At 35.2% G+C, this 16,947-nt stretch overlaps 1 protein-coding gene across 1 annotated transcript; it reads right to left on the minus strand.

Moving 5' to 3' along the window:
* Positions 1-29: 29 nt before the first annotated feature.
* Positions 30-10,837, minus strand: LOC129902253 (zinc finger CCCH domain-containing protein 24). Its single transcript, XM_055977401.1, has 14 exons — positions 9,961-10,837; positions 8,311-8,403; positions 7,436-7,750; positions 7,253-7,325; positions 6,673-6,805; positions 6,431-6,584; positions 6,170-6,253; positions 5,644-5,766; positions 5,082-5,255; positions 4,835-4,969; positions 3,613-3,708; positions 1,314-1,751; positions 765-808; positions 30-650 (listed from the first exon to the last, which is right to left on the minus strand). Exons 1-14 carry the CDS (start codon positions 10,687-10,689, stop codon positions 401-403), a joined length of 2,841 nt encoding a protein of 946 aa, XP_055833376.1. The 5' UTR covers positions 10,690-10,837; the 3' UTR covers positions 30-400.
* Between the last annotated feature and the right edge of the window lie 6,110 nt (positions 10,838-16,947).

Raw genomic sequence — 16,947 nt, forward strand, 5'->3', positions numbered from 1 at the left:
ATGACTAAAACTTACTCGACATAACAGAATTCTTTTAACTTGAAATTGTTATAGCATCTCAAATTATACTGCAATTAACAGAATTCTTTTAACTTGAAATTGTTACAGCATCTCAAATTATATGAAAGGTCATGAACATGATGTGTCATTACATTAGAGGTATTCTTTTTGAATGGGGAATCAGGGAACTGGCAAGTTGGTAGTAAAATAAGGAGACAATTACAAAATATTATGAAACTTCGGAACTGCCAGCAGCAACATCGACAACAGATATCTAGTAATTGTTTGTCGAAAGCCCGTCCCTTGTTTTCCACATTGAGAGAACAAATCCAAAGGAACATTTCTATTTCCTTACATAAACATGGCTACTCAAGATTATTATTTAAGGAAATTGATAGATTTACCTCTCTAGAAGCATCACCAGTTCACAATGAGGAGTATGTGGAAAAATATCAACAGCCATGGCTTTGACAGGTTTAAAAGGCTCTGAACTGGGCATAGATTTGGTCCTATGTCGTGCAAGAGTAGCGCTACTCATCTTCCTCCATAATCTGTTATTTCTATTATTCCCCTTCTCCGTTTCATCTGGAGAAGGTGTGCAGAGCTCAATAGCATTTGCAACCAAGCTTTCAGGATTACAGGAAATGTAACTGAAAAGAGCAGTTCAACATAAACAAAAGTTAGACTATAAATAATGCTGGAAAAGGTCCAAGCAGCAAACAAGAAATGGAGAAGGGATAAGTTGATGCATCAACGGAGCTTACACAAGCCTCCTTAGACGTGAATTAGTCCTTAAAAGTTTGATAACCTACAAGCATAGAGAACAAAAATTAGCACAAAGTAGCTCATTTCAAACCTCAACATTCAAAAACGTAGGAAACACATTGTAATATCTATCCCGAGGGTCACATAAAACAGGGATTAGATCAAAGATCGGATGAAATCTTCATCCGTTATATTAGATGAAAAAGCATATCGCTTATAGACTGGTGACCAGCATCATAAGGAACTAAATTTCCTCTGTCATCTAATTCACACAGATATGAAGTGTTCAACAGATGGCACGAGTTCCTTTTTATTACACTAAATCTTCCCATTTCTAGCGTAATCTGTACTCGTAACACCAAGATTCTGACAAACATGCAGAACTCGGTGCATGCACTTAAATTCCAAAGTTCACTCCATTGCAGGAAGATTTCCCAAGCATCCAGCCTTACAATATGGCTAACAGCACAATTAGACATTAAAGAGCAGTAGTGCTCAAAGTACTAGTCCAGATAACAACCAAGGATGAAAGCAGAGAAATCACTTACAGTGGGATGAAGTCCAGCACGTGGAGGATCTACAATTGCAACAACATTCTTGAAATGTTGTACTGGAGTGGTCAAATTCTCTGATGAAGAACTTCTCTTAAGTTGGGTTTCCGATTCTGTAATGCCATCTACTGAAGATTCTGACAAGCTTTTATCATTGGTACACTCGAGGCCTGTTTTCCCCTCAGGTTCCGTGGCGCTATCCGTAGAATCCATATTCTCAATAGGTGTAGTATCTTGATCAATGCACATGCTTTTACCATTTTCAGACCCAATACCTGATTCGTCATCTGTTTCCGATGCGTTAACTATAGAATCAGTCTTCTCTGTGGAAGTAGTATTTTCTTGTTTTTTCTTTTCTTTTATATCTAGAAGTCCATCTACTTTCAGAGGTGAAGCAAGATACTCTTTCAGCACAGATCCCATGACTTTTTCTGCCTGCAATCTCATAATACAAATTCTGGAATTAAAATGAGCAGAACAGATTCGGATACAAAAGATACGCTATGCTACAGAGAGAGGGAAGAGCAAATAAACATTGTTCATTGTTTCCAAAGAAATCTAAGCTAGAGCTCCCGAACAAAGCTCATTACATAGAGGTTGTTTTCAAAAGTAAGCTAGCTTTCCAACCCAAGTTCAGATATACTTCAGAATGTGTTAAAAGGTAGATCCATCAGGCTTTTACACTTGGTTCCTCAACTTAAAATGCCTGACATATCTTTCTCCTTAACTAAAAAACAGTTATGTAAATCTTTAACGAAGTTAAAAACAGGACGAAAACTTAAAATTGTCAGAATCTCCGGCTTGAGTAGTAACATCATCTCCCAGCTAGCTAGGTCAGCAAGAAGCTATATGTGGCTCATAACATTTCATTTTATTGAAACAACAAACCTTTGCAATTGCCTCAATAGCAGTAAAATACCTCTGGGCTTAAGGGCAGACACTACAATCTTGAAGCCTTTGTAGGAGTAGGTCACTAAGGACAACATTCTTGAAGCCCCAACATATAAGCTAGAACTATAATTTGGAACACAAAATGCACCACCTACTGCCATTTCTGATGATACTCTAATCGAGAACTATAATTTGGAACGCAAAATGCACCACCTACTGCGATTTCTGATGAACCCATACTACCCTGAAACACAAAATGCACCACCTACTTCCACAGGTCATTTCTATTTTTCTCTCACCCCCCCCCCCCCGAAATATCTTCTTCTAGATATCGACCAAATCCTCCATTATTATTTTTGATAACTGCGGTGTATGGGCCAGCTTGCTTGCACCTTGACTAATTCCACGGGATACCTGCCACCTGCAACAAGCATGAGGTTGTACTTTTGTCCACCAAAGCTAGAACAGATAGAAAGAAATCACCTAGGGTTTTTCTCTGCTGGGAATTGAACTTGAGACCATGGTGTTCAACCCACATCATTGACCACTAGCCACTAGGCCACACGGTGCTACAAATCCTCCCATCTTTGTTCTCCCCCCCCCCCCCCCCCCCCGTTAATTTCCTTTTTTTCTTCTATTAGACATCTTACTACAAGTACTAGGACTGGTGGGAAGATAGGTGGAGGAGGTGTAGGAGATGGTCCATGGACGAAGAGAAAAAAGAAAAATTTCTTCTCATTTGTCCTAGCCTTGGTGAACGGAGTTATTTGGTATGCAAGTATCCCATGAAATTAGTAGAGGTGCGTGCAAGCTGGCACGGACACTGCTATTATGAAAATAAGGAAAAGAAAAAGTGCAAAATGAATTATGAAAGAAACACTAAATAACACTAATTTTGGGGATTTCCACACGCTTCAATGGTTGTGTGGAACACCGAAAATGCCAAATGGGCTAAAGCCTAAAAAGGGGGTATTAATACTACTTCGAGCAACTATAGGGGCAACAATAACAACACACCCAGTGAAGTCCCACAGGAACTATAGGGGCGTCATGATAAAATCCATAGCAAATTCCGGTTTAGCTTAACCTTAAAGTAATTTATTTCACCTGAGTGGGAAGAAAAATTTTTGAACCCTTAGTCATAGGAGGGCCCCCACAAAGTTTGTCTTTTAAAAAACTAGAGACTAGTTTAAGGGGGTCATTATGTATTTTCCCATGAGTCAATCATCACTGCATAGTTTCATGGCAATGACCGAAAGGAAGTAAAAGAAAATGTGGATGACATCCATTGGTAGTGACTAGTTTTATAAACCAAGTATGACAAGCCAGAGGGCAGACCAACATTACATAAGGGAAGGGTTGAGAAATAGTGAGAAAACCAGTAAAGATGGTAGTCCAATCTGACCTTTCCACAAATAAATCTACAGTTCTTTATCCCATTGATTTCAGCATTTCTTTGAGCATCAGAAACAGCAGAAGCATTCATTTCAATGCCAACAACCTGAAGAAATTGATGGTTAGAAGAAGCTTCTTATCATCTCAAGACATCCAAACATATTCAAAGTGCATATAGATTTTTTAGTTTTCACCTTGTTACAAGATGTTAGTAAGACGCACTACTCTTAAATAAGAATTGAAATACTAAGCCAGTAACAACAAATGAGGTAGTATTGTCGATTTTCTATTATCTTATGATCCCCTAAAAAATTGTCCCGTGCTTCAAAAGTTTAACCCACTTTCCATCTAAGACTAGCCAAATGCTCGACCACTTTCTTAAACTGGAATTTTTTTCTTCCTCCAACAATTAAACAAATATATCCATCCAATTTTACTGAATGCCCCAAATAGATGCAAACAAATGCAAACTGTTACTAACTTATATTTCTTGAATTCGGATTGATATAAGTATTTAACCAAACATCCATTTTTTAGTTTTAAATTGTTACTCCTACGAATTGGAGTTATATCCAGCTTTCCATTTAGGAACATCCAAAAATTTGACTCAGTTCATATAAAGAAAAATTATTTCCTTTGATGAAAACCTTTACAGTGTTAGAAACAACTTTTTCTCTATTTCATTTTCCAGAATGAAAAAGTAAATGTATGACCCCATATGTACCACAACAAATATTACGCATTTGCACTATTGAGTTTTATCTTAATATATATAATTACAAAGTCCAACTACGACATTCGATTGGGGACAGCAAATGAATTTCAAATACTTAATTTATCTAACTAAATATAATAATTTACATAGAACTGCTCTTTAACTCCTGGGGGTAATCAAAGTAGGAGACTTGTTTTTTATCAGTAATAGGCAACATTATATAGTAACTCCAGCAAAAAGGAGATGCTGAGCAGTTATAACATAAGTGTACCATTACAGATAAAGTAAGACACTTTAAAAAACAGGTAAAAGTAGATATAGTGAATAACTGAATATGTGGGCAAAAATTTAACACCATGACGCAAAACAAATTCAACAACATACCTAGTGTGATCTCAAAAGTATGATTGGGATTGAAATTTGGGGAGGGTAGAGTGTATGCAAACCTTACCCCTACTTTGTGTGACGTAAAACAAATTCAAAAAGAAAATTTAGGATTTGGAGCCGTGAACATTACCATACCAACTCGATTTGCCAAAGTAAGACCAATTGTTCCAGTTCCACAGCAAACGTCAAAAAGCAAGGTATCAGGACCCAAGCTAGCCCAGTCCCCTGCAAGGGAGTACAACTTCTCTGCAGCAAGGGTGTTCACCTGTGCCAATTAAAGAACTTAAAAGACTCGCAACTTCTGGAAGAGGGGGAGGGATGGGGGGAGATAAGAATTGGATCTGCTTGGGACACAGAAAAATAAGCAATGATCTCACCTGAAAGAAGGCCGTGGGCGAAATACAAAACTTAAGTCCATTAATAAAATCGTGAATTTTTGCTTCAGCAACTGCATTATCTGCATCCAGTTCAGAATAGCTTTCCCCTCTGGGAAATGGGAGCACACGCAGAGGAGCATCTGCTGGTGCTACATTTGATATACCAGTGTGATCCTGCATTTAAAAGTAACAGCATCAAGATTGGTTAAAGGCTCCACTGGAAGATCATGTACATAACTCACTATTATGAAAAAGCTAGCATCTTGAAAAGGTCAAAAACAAGAATATTGTTTGAAGCAAGGAAACAGGTATAAATAAAAGATTTAAGACAAGGATAACAAGCTACAAAAACGATAGCTTTTATAACTCCCAAGATTCATGGCTTATTTCCGCTTTCGACCAAGCTGCTTTTGGTTATATTAGTGAGCAATAAGTGCCAGTTTTTCAGAATTAACCAAAAGCTTCACCCCCGCTGTCATCATATATTGAGAAATGCCTGCCAAAATTGGAAGTATGATGGGGGTGTACAATAATAAAGAGAGAAAAATGTTATGACAACAACCTGAACTACCAGGGCAGTAAGAGGTAATGTTGGTGATGCACTAGAAGCGCCCATAGCAAATGCTTTGGCCAAATCTTGAAGTTCATCATTAACTAATGCATCGTCAAAAGCCAGAGTGGAAACCTAGGCAATGAAGGAGTAAGAAAAATGAAAAAAAGGAAGCAGCATGGAGCAAGTCCTAAGCAAAAGTAAAATCAACTGCTTCATCACTGAATCAGAGAGTATCACATATTCAAGTCTCAATCATAAGCGAGCTGCTCATTTTGCTGAAAATGGTAGACATAAAAAGGGCAACCCAATGCACGAAGCGTCTCTGCATTCACAAAGGGTCCAAAGAAGGACCGCACCCCAATGGGATGAGATGTAGGTGGTCTATCTTGACACAAGCATCAGTGGTTGATTCCACGGGTCGAACCCCTGACCTATAGGTCACACGGAAACAACTTTATCGTTGATCCATGACTCCCCTCCTGGAAATGTTATATATGTAGGAACAAAACAAGGACCAAGTTAACTAGACAAAAACCTGAACAATCAGCATAAGCTCTGAAACATCTGCGTTGGGATTTTCAACCTCTACATTTTTACCAGGCATGCGACCTTCTCGAACCTGGATGTAGATATACGGAAAGAACCAGTCAGTTGGCCGAGCATCACAACACCACCCCCAATAAAAGAAAGAAAAATACTTAATCTGTCCAGCCACACTAACAATGCACATTGAATCATCTCTGCATGATAAGAGAGGCTGAACAAACTATTTGGTCATAGAAGCAGTTGGACATACGGTAAGTTGACGCCAGAATCCAGTATTATTCAATCTGTTCCAAATAGGTAGGGTTGACTGTTGTAAAAAATCTTGAAAGATAGCAGCATATTTACAGGCAACTTCGGAAACATTTGGGCAGTCCACAGCTTCCTCAACAGCTGTCACGCCCTCCCTGGTACAAGGATAATTTCTTTAAATGAACTACAAAAAGAAAAAAAGAAAGAAAAACTAGATCTTAGAAAACTGCAGCCGCATTCCACCTGAAATTTCCAAGCTGAAATCCCACAGTCGTCTTTCCTAGTACAGAGTATCCCGCAGAAAACTCACACTTGTTTCGATATCCATTGATAAGTGGCGATTCAATTATGCCCTCTAGTTTGCATGGAAGACCACCTGCTCAAAGAAATGATTGAGCTAAAGGTTATATCATTTTTCTTTATCAAATGCTACTAGTTTTCGGGCACGCACATGTAACACATGTCAATAATTGACTTTATCATTTAATTTATTTATGTTTAGTATGTCATGCTAACAATCTCAACAAAAACTAATCCCAGCAAAAGAAGAGAGTCGTATAACTTTGATAGTTAGAAGCAAAGCCATAAATCACAATAAGACACTTTCTCCTTTAACTTCATTTTATAAGTCAAACACATCATTTAATAATATATGTGATTTTCTAAATTTGTATACTCTAAAGTAGTATAGTATAAATATAAGCATAATATCATCCTAATTCACCTTAAATCACAGTGAACGGGACCGAATTAGTTGTCTATTAATTACAAAGATATAGTCATAGAGCCACCTTGCAGCCAATGCAATTCAAAAATAGCATACCTATTTCCCTAGCTTTGAGAATCCATTCTGGAAGTGGAACACCATTCGGGCAAGCTTTACGTGCATTTCGAGTCTATGCATATAGAAGATGAAGAAAAAGTCAAAAGTCTATTTTCGCAATCCCTGGGAATGTGGTAAGTGACTTTATAACAATATGGAATAAAGGGGATAAGATATACTAACAAGTGTTTTGAGAGTTCGCGTCAAAGAGCTCTTCTTCTGCTCCAGTTGATCAGCATATGGCATTTTAGCAAGAGGAGTCACCACATCCCGAACACACCTACCCTCCAGAACTGAATCACTGGTCACTGGGTCCTCAGCCTCAGTCTCATCTGATATTTTAGTCAAATCCAAACAATCTCCAGCTTGGGTTTTCTTTTCATCTTGTTGATTGGTCAGAAATGAGGACATTGCCGAATTACCTTTTCTCTCAAATGCCCGTGGAATAATATCTCCAACATTTAAAATCCTGTTGCCAGCAGGCTTTCCATCCAACTCCTGCAGAGTTTAAGTTGGATAAATAAAGTTTCTGATAATAGCAGAACTGCGCACCACTCTAATCAAATTTAGACGACAAAGTGTGGAGAAGAGGTTGAGACAGTCAGCCATCTGTTTTTACAGTGCAGGATAACAACCCAACTTTGGAGGATTTCTATCAGCCTCGGGGGTGTTGTTTGGACTATGCCTAACAGAATCACCCACCTTCTCTACAGTTGGGAAGAGGTAGGTGTGGGAACTTCAGACAGAGACAGATGGAGGATTGTCCTAGATTGTATCTGGTGGACAATCTGGAAAGAGAGAAATGCTAGATGTTTTGAGAGCAAAAGTTGTGATCTTCAGGAGATCAAATAGAACTGTATCAGACTTTTCTGTTTCTGGTGCAAACAGATGTACCTAGAGGATACTGAGTCAATTATTCAGATCCTTGGCAGCTTGGCTCTTGTTAGATTTTAGATTCAGATATCCTGTTCTGTTGATAAGTTGTAATTATGGTTTTTGGTTTAATCAATACATACAAATGTTACCTTCATCAAAAAACTTAGACAACAAAGGAGTACCTTCACAGCATTCTTCACTTGTTCTGCATTTTCAAAAGTAGCAAATCCTACAGCCATGCCTTTCTTCTTTTTGGCTGATTTAAAAGTAACACCCTGAGATTTAAGGAGTCAATTCCAACAAGCATCTCATCACGTTCTAAAAAAAATCGATGAAGAACAGTATAACAATACATCAAAAAGATAGAGAGTATGGATTATGTTCTCTAGGAAGCTGAATCGTGATTTCCAGGATAGCAGACTTGTCCAGCCATAGAGCAAACATCCGTATTTCTACAGATGCTAACAGTGTTAAAGCTAGTAGTCTACGAAATTAAACTCTTCTTTAAGGCAACAACTAATTCGAGCATCAAAGGGTGTGGTCTAGTGTTAATGAGGTGGATTGAGAATCATGAGCTCTCAAGTTCAAATCCTAGTGGAGACAAAAACACTAGGTGATTTCTTCCTACTTGTCTAAACCTTGGTGAACAAAGTAACTCGGTACATGTGATGGTGGGACAAATCAGCTACAACGCAAGTTAGCCCGGTCACCAAGGCTATCAAAAAAAAAGATAATTGTTACATTATCAACCTTTAACAGAAAACCAAGGGAAAAGCACCTAGAGATCCCACTACCCTCCAATTTACCAGCTCTTCCAAGATACTAATTGTTTTAAACCTCCCTATGGATCCCTTCACTTAGTTGCCAGTTCCTCATCAAATGTCATAACTGACACAACTCTTACATTTCGTGTAACAACTTCACTTAATTTTCAGTACAACCCAGATATACTAGGAGTTCACACAATTTTGTAACAAATCATACAACGAGAATAGAAGGCCACAGAAAGTTAAAATTGTTTCCCATACTCTTCTTTGATCAGGATGAAAGATGGAACCGTTGAAAGTTCATTCGACCAGAGTATTCCCTAGAGGACAAAGGTTTGCACTTTGCAGAAAATTAAAAATGTTCCTTTGGTCAGAAGAGACCAAATTGTTGAAATTGCACTTTTGGCATAGTGCTTTCAGACTACTCACAGTTTCCAACAACTAATCTCATAATTTTATTCACCACAAAACAAGTGTGTTGGCATCCATAGATGTCTAATTCACAAAAACAAACTAGAGTTGACCAAGTTCACACACAATTATGAAGTTATTTCCAAATCGTGATTAGTGAGAACTAAAACTTCAACCCAATTTTCTTACTCTAGCTTAATAACGACGGTTTTTTGGGTTTCCACTACTTAAAACTGGGAATTACCAGTATCCGAAAGGGGAAAAAAGGAAATACACCATGATAAAACAACATGCCCACTGTACTCCTACCTTGTGGAGGTAGAGAGGTAGTTTCCGATAGACCCTCGGCTCAAGTAAAGCATATCAAAAATCAAGTATGCCAAGTAAAACATATCAAAAACCAAGTATGTAAAGCAAATAGAGTAGTAAAGAAACCATACTAACAACAATGTAAAAGAAAACAGGAGCAATAAAAGAAATAATATGATAGTTGAAGCAAAGGAGACAACGGGTAGTACTAAAATCGAAGAATACACCGATAAGGAAACTAAACAAAGCTCGACTACCTACTAGCCTTCTACCTGACAGTCGACCTCGAGATCTTCCATGATAAAAATGTTCAGAAAAAGATTCATCGTTGAGCAAAAACCTTACATGTTCTTTAAGAAAACACCTTAAATTATCCGAACTCCACTTCATTGGAAGATTAACCAAGCATTTTGACAGCCCAGAACCGGATGAAGCACATTCATCATCGTCTAATGCATCTGTCATCATGACGTCATTGCACTTCTCTTCTTTATCCTCTACCACCTCCCTGTCGTCATCGGCGGCCTTCTTAACCATCTTCTTCGCCCTCTCAGAAGTCGGGTCCCAAGTATTATCGGGTCGGACCCGAAGCTCCGACTCACCATGGGCGTAACGGCAGTATTCGCCATGGCTGCATGAATCATCATTTCTTCGAAAATAAGAGCAAAGAGTCGTCTTCCATAACGGATTTTGTTGTTTTTGCCCTGTTTCTGTTTCTGAATCTTCTCGCTTTCGCTTCTCCGTTGGAAGAGTTTTCTCCGTCGGTTCCGCGGTGGTTTCCGGCAAATGGAGCTGCTCCGATGAATCATGGCCGTTAAATTCAGGGTTCAGAGCTTCCGGCAAATGGAGCTTCTCCGATGAGTCATCTCCGTTCAATTCAGGTTTAAGTATTTCCGGTGAATGGACCTTCTCTGATGTATCCTTGCCGTTCAATTCAGCATTCATGGTTTCCGGCAACTGAAAGTTCTCCGATGAGTCATCTCCGTTCAATTCAGATTTCACAATTTCCGGCGAATGGAGCTTCTCCGATGAATCCTCGCCGTTTAATTCAGGGTTTACAATTTCCGTCGACATAGGGGAGAAGGGTTTTTCGATTTTTTCGCTGTTTTGACGGCGGTGAGGTTTTAGCAGTTTGTAGAGTTTCTACGTGTGACAAATAACACTCCCCCACTACTATTCAGTTTGTTTTTTCCCCTCGCCCATTTTCATTTGGTTCGACTAACATAATGAACTTAAAAATTTATCGTAATTATAAAAATATACGACAAAAATAATTAATTGACTTTTCGACCAATTGAACTTAAGACATATATATATGAGCCCGTTTGGATTGGCTACCAACTTAAAGCCCCTTTTCAGCTTTTGGACGTGTTTGCCTAATGCTAACTTTAATCCAGAAAGTTCTTAAAGTCAGTCAAAAATGAAAAGTTAGGATTCCTAACTTTTTTTTTTCTAAGTGCTTAAAGTCATTTTCTTTGACCATGGAAATTACTTTTATATCCCTTATATTTTAACTAAATTCCCAAACTACCCTTTTTATTCTTTTAACCCTAAAATTCACATAATTTTCTTCATTTAAGCACTTTTATCCAAACACTCAACTGCTTATTTATAAAAATAACTTTCAGCAATTTAAAGTTCTAAAAGCACTTCATATATAAAAGTTACTTTTTTTAAGCTCATCCAAACGGGCTCTATAATGATTTGTGAAGATTATTGAAGTGTGCTCTAAATAAGATTAAATTTTACATCTATTTTCTATTCATTTTTTTCTATATAAATACATATATTTAAATGTCTTTCTCTTTAATCTTTATTTTTGCCTAATTTGTTGGCTTATAATGATTCATAGAAGATTCTTTTATATTTGATTGACATCCAACAAATTAGGGGGGAAAATCGACAAAATACCTCGAACTAAGAAGAAATGGCGAAGGAAATGGCACGAGGAGAAAATAAATCTAAGACATAAAGTAAACTTCTCATTAAAGAGGTGGGTGTCACGATCCAAGCCTAGGGTCTAGACGTGATACGGTGAATAAGAAATTCAGAAGTATCTCAAACAAGACTCTTAGCATTCTTTTAGCCTTTCATAGGTAATGACAATAAATAAACAAACGGAAACCATAATAGTAAATCTTCAATCTACATATGTCCAACAATACCTCTAACTTTTAAATTTAACGGGGCTAAAACAAGTCTCTAGCTTACCCTCAATCATTATTGAAAGAAATATCGTAGTAAGTGTCTAAAGGTCTCAACATATCATAAGCTAGAAAGATAAATGAGTATTGTTTCCGAAACATGGGAACTCACCAAAAGTAGCATTCAAAAAAATCTCAACTAGCCACGTGGAGGAGAACAAAGAGGAGCACTGATCCATACATGTTGATATCGCGTAAGCAAAAGAGTATGCGTTAGTACTTTGAATGTACTAAGTATTTAGGCATGCAATACAATGTAAAATATTTAGGACATTTATAAGGTAAAGTACATAAATGAGTGCATGCATGAGTAATCAAGTAGATATCATTTAAATCATACATATGTGGATATATACATACATGAGTAATCATGTAAATAGCATTTAAAACATTTATTTGTGGGAATTTGACTATAACCGACATTAAGACCATGTGAGCTATTACATGGAATCCAACATAACACCCTACGTTAGCCGGAGAGTCTACTTGCCTAGGGTAGAACTTCGTCAATTTTACATTCACTCTTTAACTTTAAGGGCTTTCATGGATCCATTAGCCTAAGCCTACAATGGCTCCTATGTTGGCACATAGTTAATGAGACAGGGGGTTGCTTCTAGGATTCTCTTACCGAATCTCACCTCAATGCCTCAGTCGGTGCTAAGTCAATCCCACAGAATAGTTTAATATCTCAAAATAGTCAAAGCATATAGCTTGAGAATTCAAAACATCACATTCGGTGGAATAGCTCATTAAAACCTTTAGTGATTCAAATATGCAAGAATTGTCCTTATAGCATAAAGAATTCATCATTCATAGCTTTTCATTATTCTTTTATTTTATAAGAACTCCCTTTTGATCATACACATTGCTTTCATAAATATTTATTTGGAATCAAAGCTTTCAAGTCAAACTTTATTGAAAATATAGTAAAACTAGGTGGGTTTAAATCACTTCAACTTTCAAACATGTATGTTAATGAAATTATGCATAAATACTTTGAAATCCATTAATTAAAAATCATGCTTCAAACAACCCACCATGAATTTGAAGAACCTTTAAAGAGATAAATAAAAAAATTACTTGCAAACCATCAATTCATACATATGAAATCATTTTCCATCAAAATAGACCAATAATCATTAGTTTAACCATGATTCATGCTATTAAGTAGAAATAAGAATTACCGATAACAAATATTATTTGAAATTAAGAAATTTAGTTGAAAGAGTTTTGGACTACATGGGTGAAAGAATCTATGGATAAACACCACATACCTTAGAGTAAAACTTGGAAAAAATTGAGTAAATAAACATAATTTATCATATAATTAAAATAATCTAGGCATGAGAGTGGAAGGAATACTCTCATTGAAGCCTTACATACCTGAAATTCGAAACTTACTCAGAATCGAAGGACTTAATGAACACTCTTTAATCCTAGTCTTTTCCCCTCGCCGGAGCGTTTTTGTGTACTATCCGAAGTATATGAATCATCGGAATAGTATTTCAACACTACTAAGAACTAAAACTATATTTTGAGAATGAGTAAAGAAGTGTATAGAGAGAAAAATTGCTTGAGAAAGTTTGATGAACAAAATTATAAAATGAGGTGGGTATTTATATGTGTGAAGGAGGGACCTAACAATAATTAAAATAATTATAAAGAAAAATCTGAAAATTTAATGGAGGATTATGATGTCGTGGGTGACGTGAAATGGAGGACTATTGATGTCATGGGTGATGTCAAATGGATCTAGATCTTCCATGGTTGGTGAGATGAATCTTTTTTTTACGGAATATCCTTTTTCGGAGCTACGTTTGAACAAGATAACTTCCTAATTAGGATTTGGTGTCTCATATGAATTGTAGCTTTAGAAGTCTCCTTTTATGTCGTTCAAGAATCAACTGAATGAGATCAACCAACAATGAGATACGATTTTCTTTTATAAATACTCTATTTCGTCACAACACTGCAAAGATTAATTTATTTGACCTACTTAGCTTCCGAATCTTAAGCTATGGTCTCACAAAAGTTGTAGGTAATGACATTGGAGTTATTTAGATATTTGAATCACCTAATTTATACCATCATATGAAAAGTTATGCCCAAAATAATAAAATAGTATCATTTTTATCGAGAATTAAAACACCGTATATAATATTTTTAGGAGGTGTTACAGTGGACTAGCTATGAGACTAGTGCAAACAATACGTTGAAATAGTACATTTAGAAATTTGTTTCTTTCTTCGAATATGAACTCCTCCCTTGAAGAAGGCCGCGATTATGTCAATTCAATTCATAAGGTATAATTGCTAGTTTCCTAACTAACTTTTGCACATTAAATGTAGATTTCTTCAACAAATCACTTCCTTATCTTCCTCTCCCCCACCTCAATTAGTAAAACTATTCACCTATAACTTTCGGTCGAAAATTTTAGTGATTAAAAATGCGGGAAAAAAAACTACTTAAGTGAAGGAAAATTTTATAAGGAAGTTGTTGCACCAAAACTAAGTGATTCATGAGAAAAAAATACTCAAGATTTAGTGCTAAAAAAATAAAATAAAAATAGGTGAAAGAAAATCTTATAAATAAGATTGGAGCCAGAGTTATGGATAGTTTTGCTATTTTTCATTAAAAGAAAATTTATTTTATTGAGAAATAAATCATAATCATATGACTCCCAAAGAACAATTGATGGTCCATATTAGGTGTGATAGAAAATATTATTTTTCACTTACTATGTATTTTGTTAGGTTCTTATTTATTTTTTCATATAATTCAAGCATTCAAGAACAATTGTTTTTTGTGTTTTTTATTTTTTTGAAACATTTTTTTCTATAATAAATAATTTTAAAAGAAATATTTGAATCTAGTAAGTGGGGTGCTGATTGGAAAAATAGTTGAAAATAAATGCATCACGTGGTAGACATACTGTTATGTAACATGATCTAAATAAATTAAAGGTCCTAACTCTTTCATTGTCCCATGCTCCCATCCCTTCAATTATTGCTCACTGAAGTGCTTGAGAAGAGTGATTAAATACGGCATGATATATTTATAATTTATTGAAAATATAATCTAGATTTAAAAATATATAGATCGAGAATTAAAGTCGAAGTATAGTAGATTGTTGTTGTTATTGTTATTATTATTACTTAGAAGGGGAGCCTTGGAGTAACTGGTAAAGTTGCTGCCATGTGACCAGGAGGTCACGGGTTCAAGCCTTGGAAACAGCCTCTGGCAGAAATGCAAGGCAAGGCTGCGTACAATAGACCCTTGTGGTCAGGCCCTTCCCCGGACCCCGCGCATAGCGGGAGCTTTAGTGCACCGGGCTGCCCTATTGTTATTATTATTACTTAATTTTAATATAATTTTGTTATTTTTTTTATTTCAATTATGCTATTATTTGTTATTGCTATTGTTATAATTTTTATTATTTTCATTATAACTTCTCCACTAGCATATTTTTTTTATTTGTGTCAAGGATCTATTGAAAAAAATATTTCTATCTTCACAAGATAAAGAATAAGACTGCGTATACACCACATTTCTTAACCTCTTTTTTGAGATTACATTGGGTATGTCATTATTTTTTGGTATCATCTAAAATTACAAACTAATTTCATGCACCATTATAATTATGTGTAGCCTTTTTTTAAGTGATCTGATAATGTATTTTTTATATTATCGTTGTAAAAAAAATGAAACTTCTCATTCTATTATTTCTTTAATAATGTCATAACAAATAAATTGTATTTGCATTTCGTTATACATTTTCAATATATTTGTGATTTACATCTAATTTAGAATCCCATTTATTCTTGCACTCTTTTAAATAAAAAAGACAAATTTATCCTCACTGCATTCAATATACACCAATCATAATTTTTTATATGTGACGCATTGTGCCATCTACGTGACTTTTTTTTAATTAAGTCTTCTAATTTATGTAAACTCCTTGCTTGCCCGATCCGAATTCACATTGTATGTGTATTTTTATGAAAAAATTACTTGATTGAGTGCTTTTTAAAAATTAATTACTGATTTTAGCGATATTTTTTATTTATTATCATTTATAGCATTATATAGCAATATTATGATAAATCTATATTTGTACTAAAAGTGAATTATGCATACAATATAAATGTATTATAAGTATTTTAAAATATATATTATGTTTGTGTAGTAAGAAACTAACATAATATATTATAAGTCTATTAAAATATGTGATAAATATATTATCCATTTATAAAACTTGTAATATATATGTTTTATAAATAGTTCTCTGCAATATGTATTAAAACTGTATTATAAATGTTCAGTGAAATTATTTTTTTATTGCTATAAATGGTAAATATTTTCTTAATATTGTATATTTATGTAAGTTTTCCTATTTTTATTTCGACAATAACATAATCCAATAGACGAATTCGTAAGGGCCTATTGGATCAAAAAGAATAATACCTGACATTATTTGAATTATAACATTATAGCGATCTATAAACTTAATGTACTCAACTGTCTACTATTGTAATCAGCTCAATATTCAATATTTGTATTGAATATCAGATTAATATCTAAATTCATAACATGGAAGGTTCATCCAAGGGCAGAGCCAGGTGCGTCTAAAAATTACATAATTTATATATAATTAGATATTGCAATTCCTTAAATTATTTTTATTTTAAAGGAAAATCATTCTCTAATAAGATTTTTTTGGGCATATTTAAACGGAAAAAGGATCAAATATGCCTCTGAACTTTGCAAAAATGTCTAGATATACCCTTCGTTTGTAGTTTAGCTCACTCATGACTTCGCCTTCTACATTTTAGCACATATATACCCCTTTCAACGTTAGTTGTTTTGATGGAAAAAATAACTAGTTTTTTTTATATTACACTTGATATTGCCAAATCCTCATTTAATTGACACACGACATTTATATTAAATACTAAATTCAGCTATTTTAATATTTTAGAATATCCGACCCATGATCTTAAATCCGACCCAAAAAAATCCTTTTAACCCATTATCATCAAAAGCCCTAAATTGGGTCATTTCTTCTCCACCAAATCCTCTAGCATTTATATTAAATACTAAAGGATTTTTTTTTTGATCGGATTTAAGA

The sequence above is a fragment of the Solanum dulcamara genome, chromosome 9 (genome assembly GCF_947179165.1).
Source record: "Solanum dulcamara chromosome 9, daSolDulc1.2, whole genome shotgun sequence".
NCBI lineage: Eukaryota > Viridiplantae > Streptophyta > Magnoliopsida > Solanales > Solanaceae > Solanum > Solanum dulcamara.

Bases quoted from the DNA above. Each gene is read 5' to 3' on its own strand.
- LOC129902253 (XM_055977401.1), bottom strand. From the start codon at position 10,689: ATGTCGACGGAAATTGTAAACCCTGAATTAAACGGCGAGGATTCATCG. The intron at 4,970-5,081 runs GTGAGATCATTG...TAATTGGCACAG, and splicing joins CGCCCACGGCCTTCTTTCAG to GTGAACACCCTTGCTGCAGA. The intron at 809-1,313 runs GTAAGTGATTTC...CTATGCTTGTAG, and splicing joins GTGCTGGACTTCATCCCACT to GTTATCAAACTTTTAAGGAC.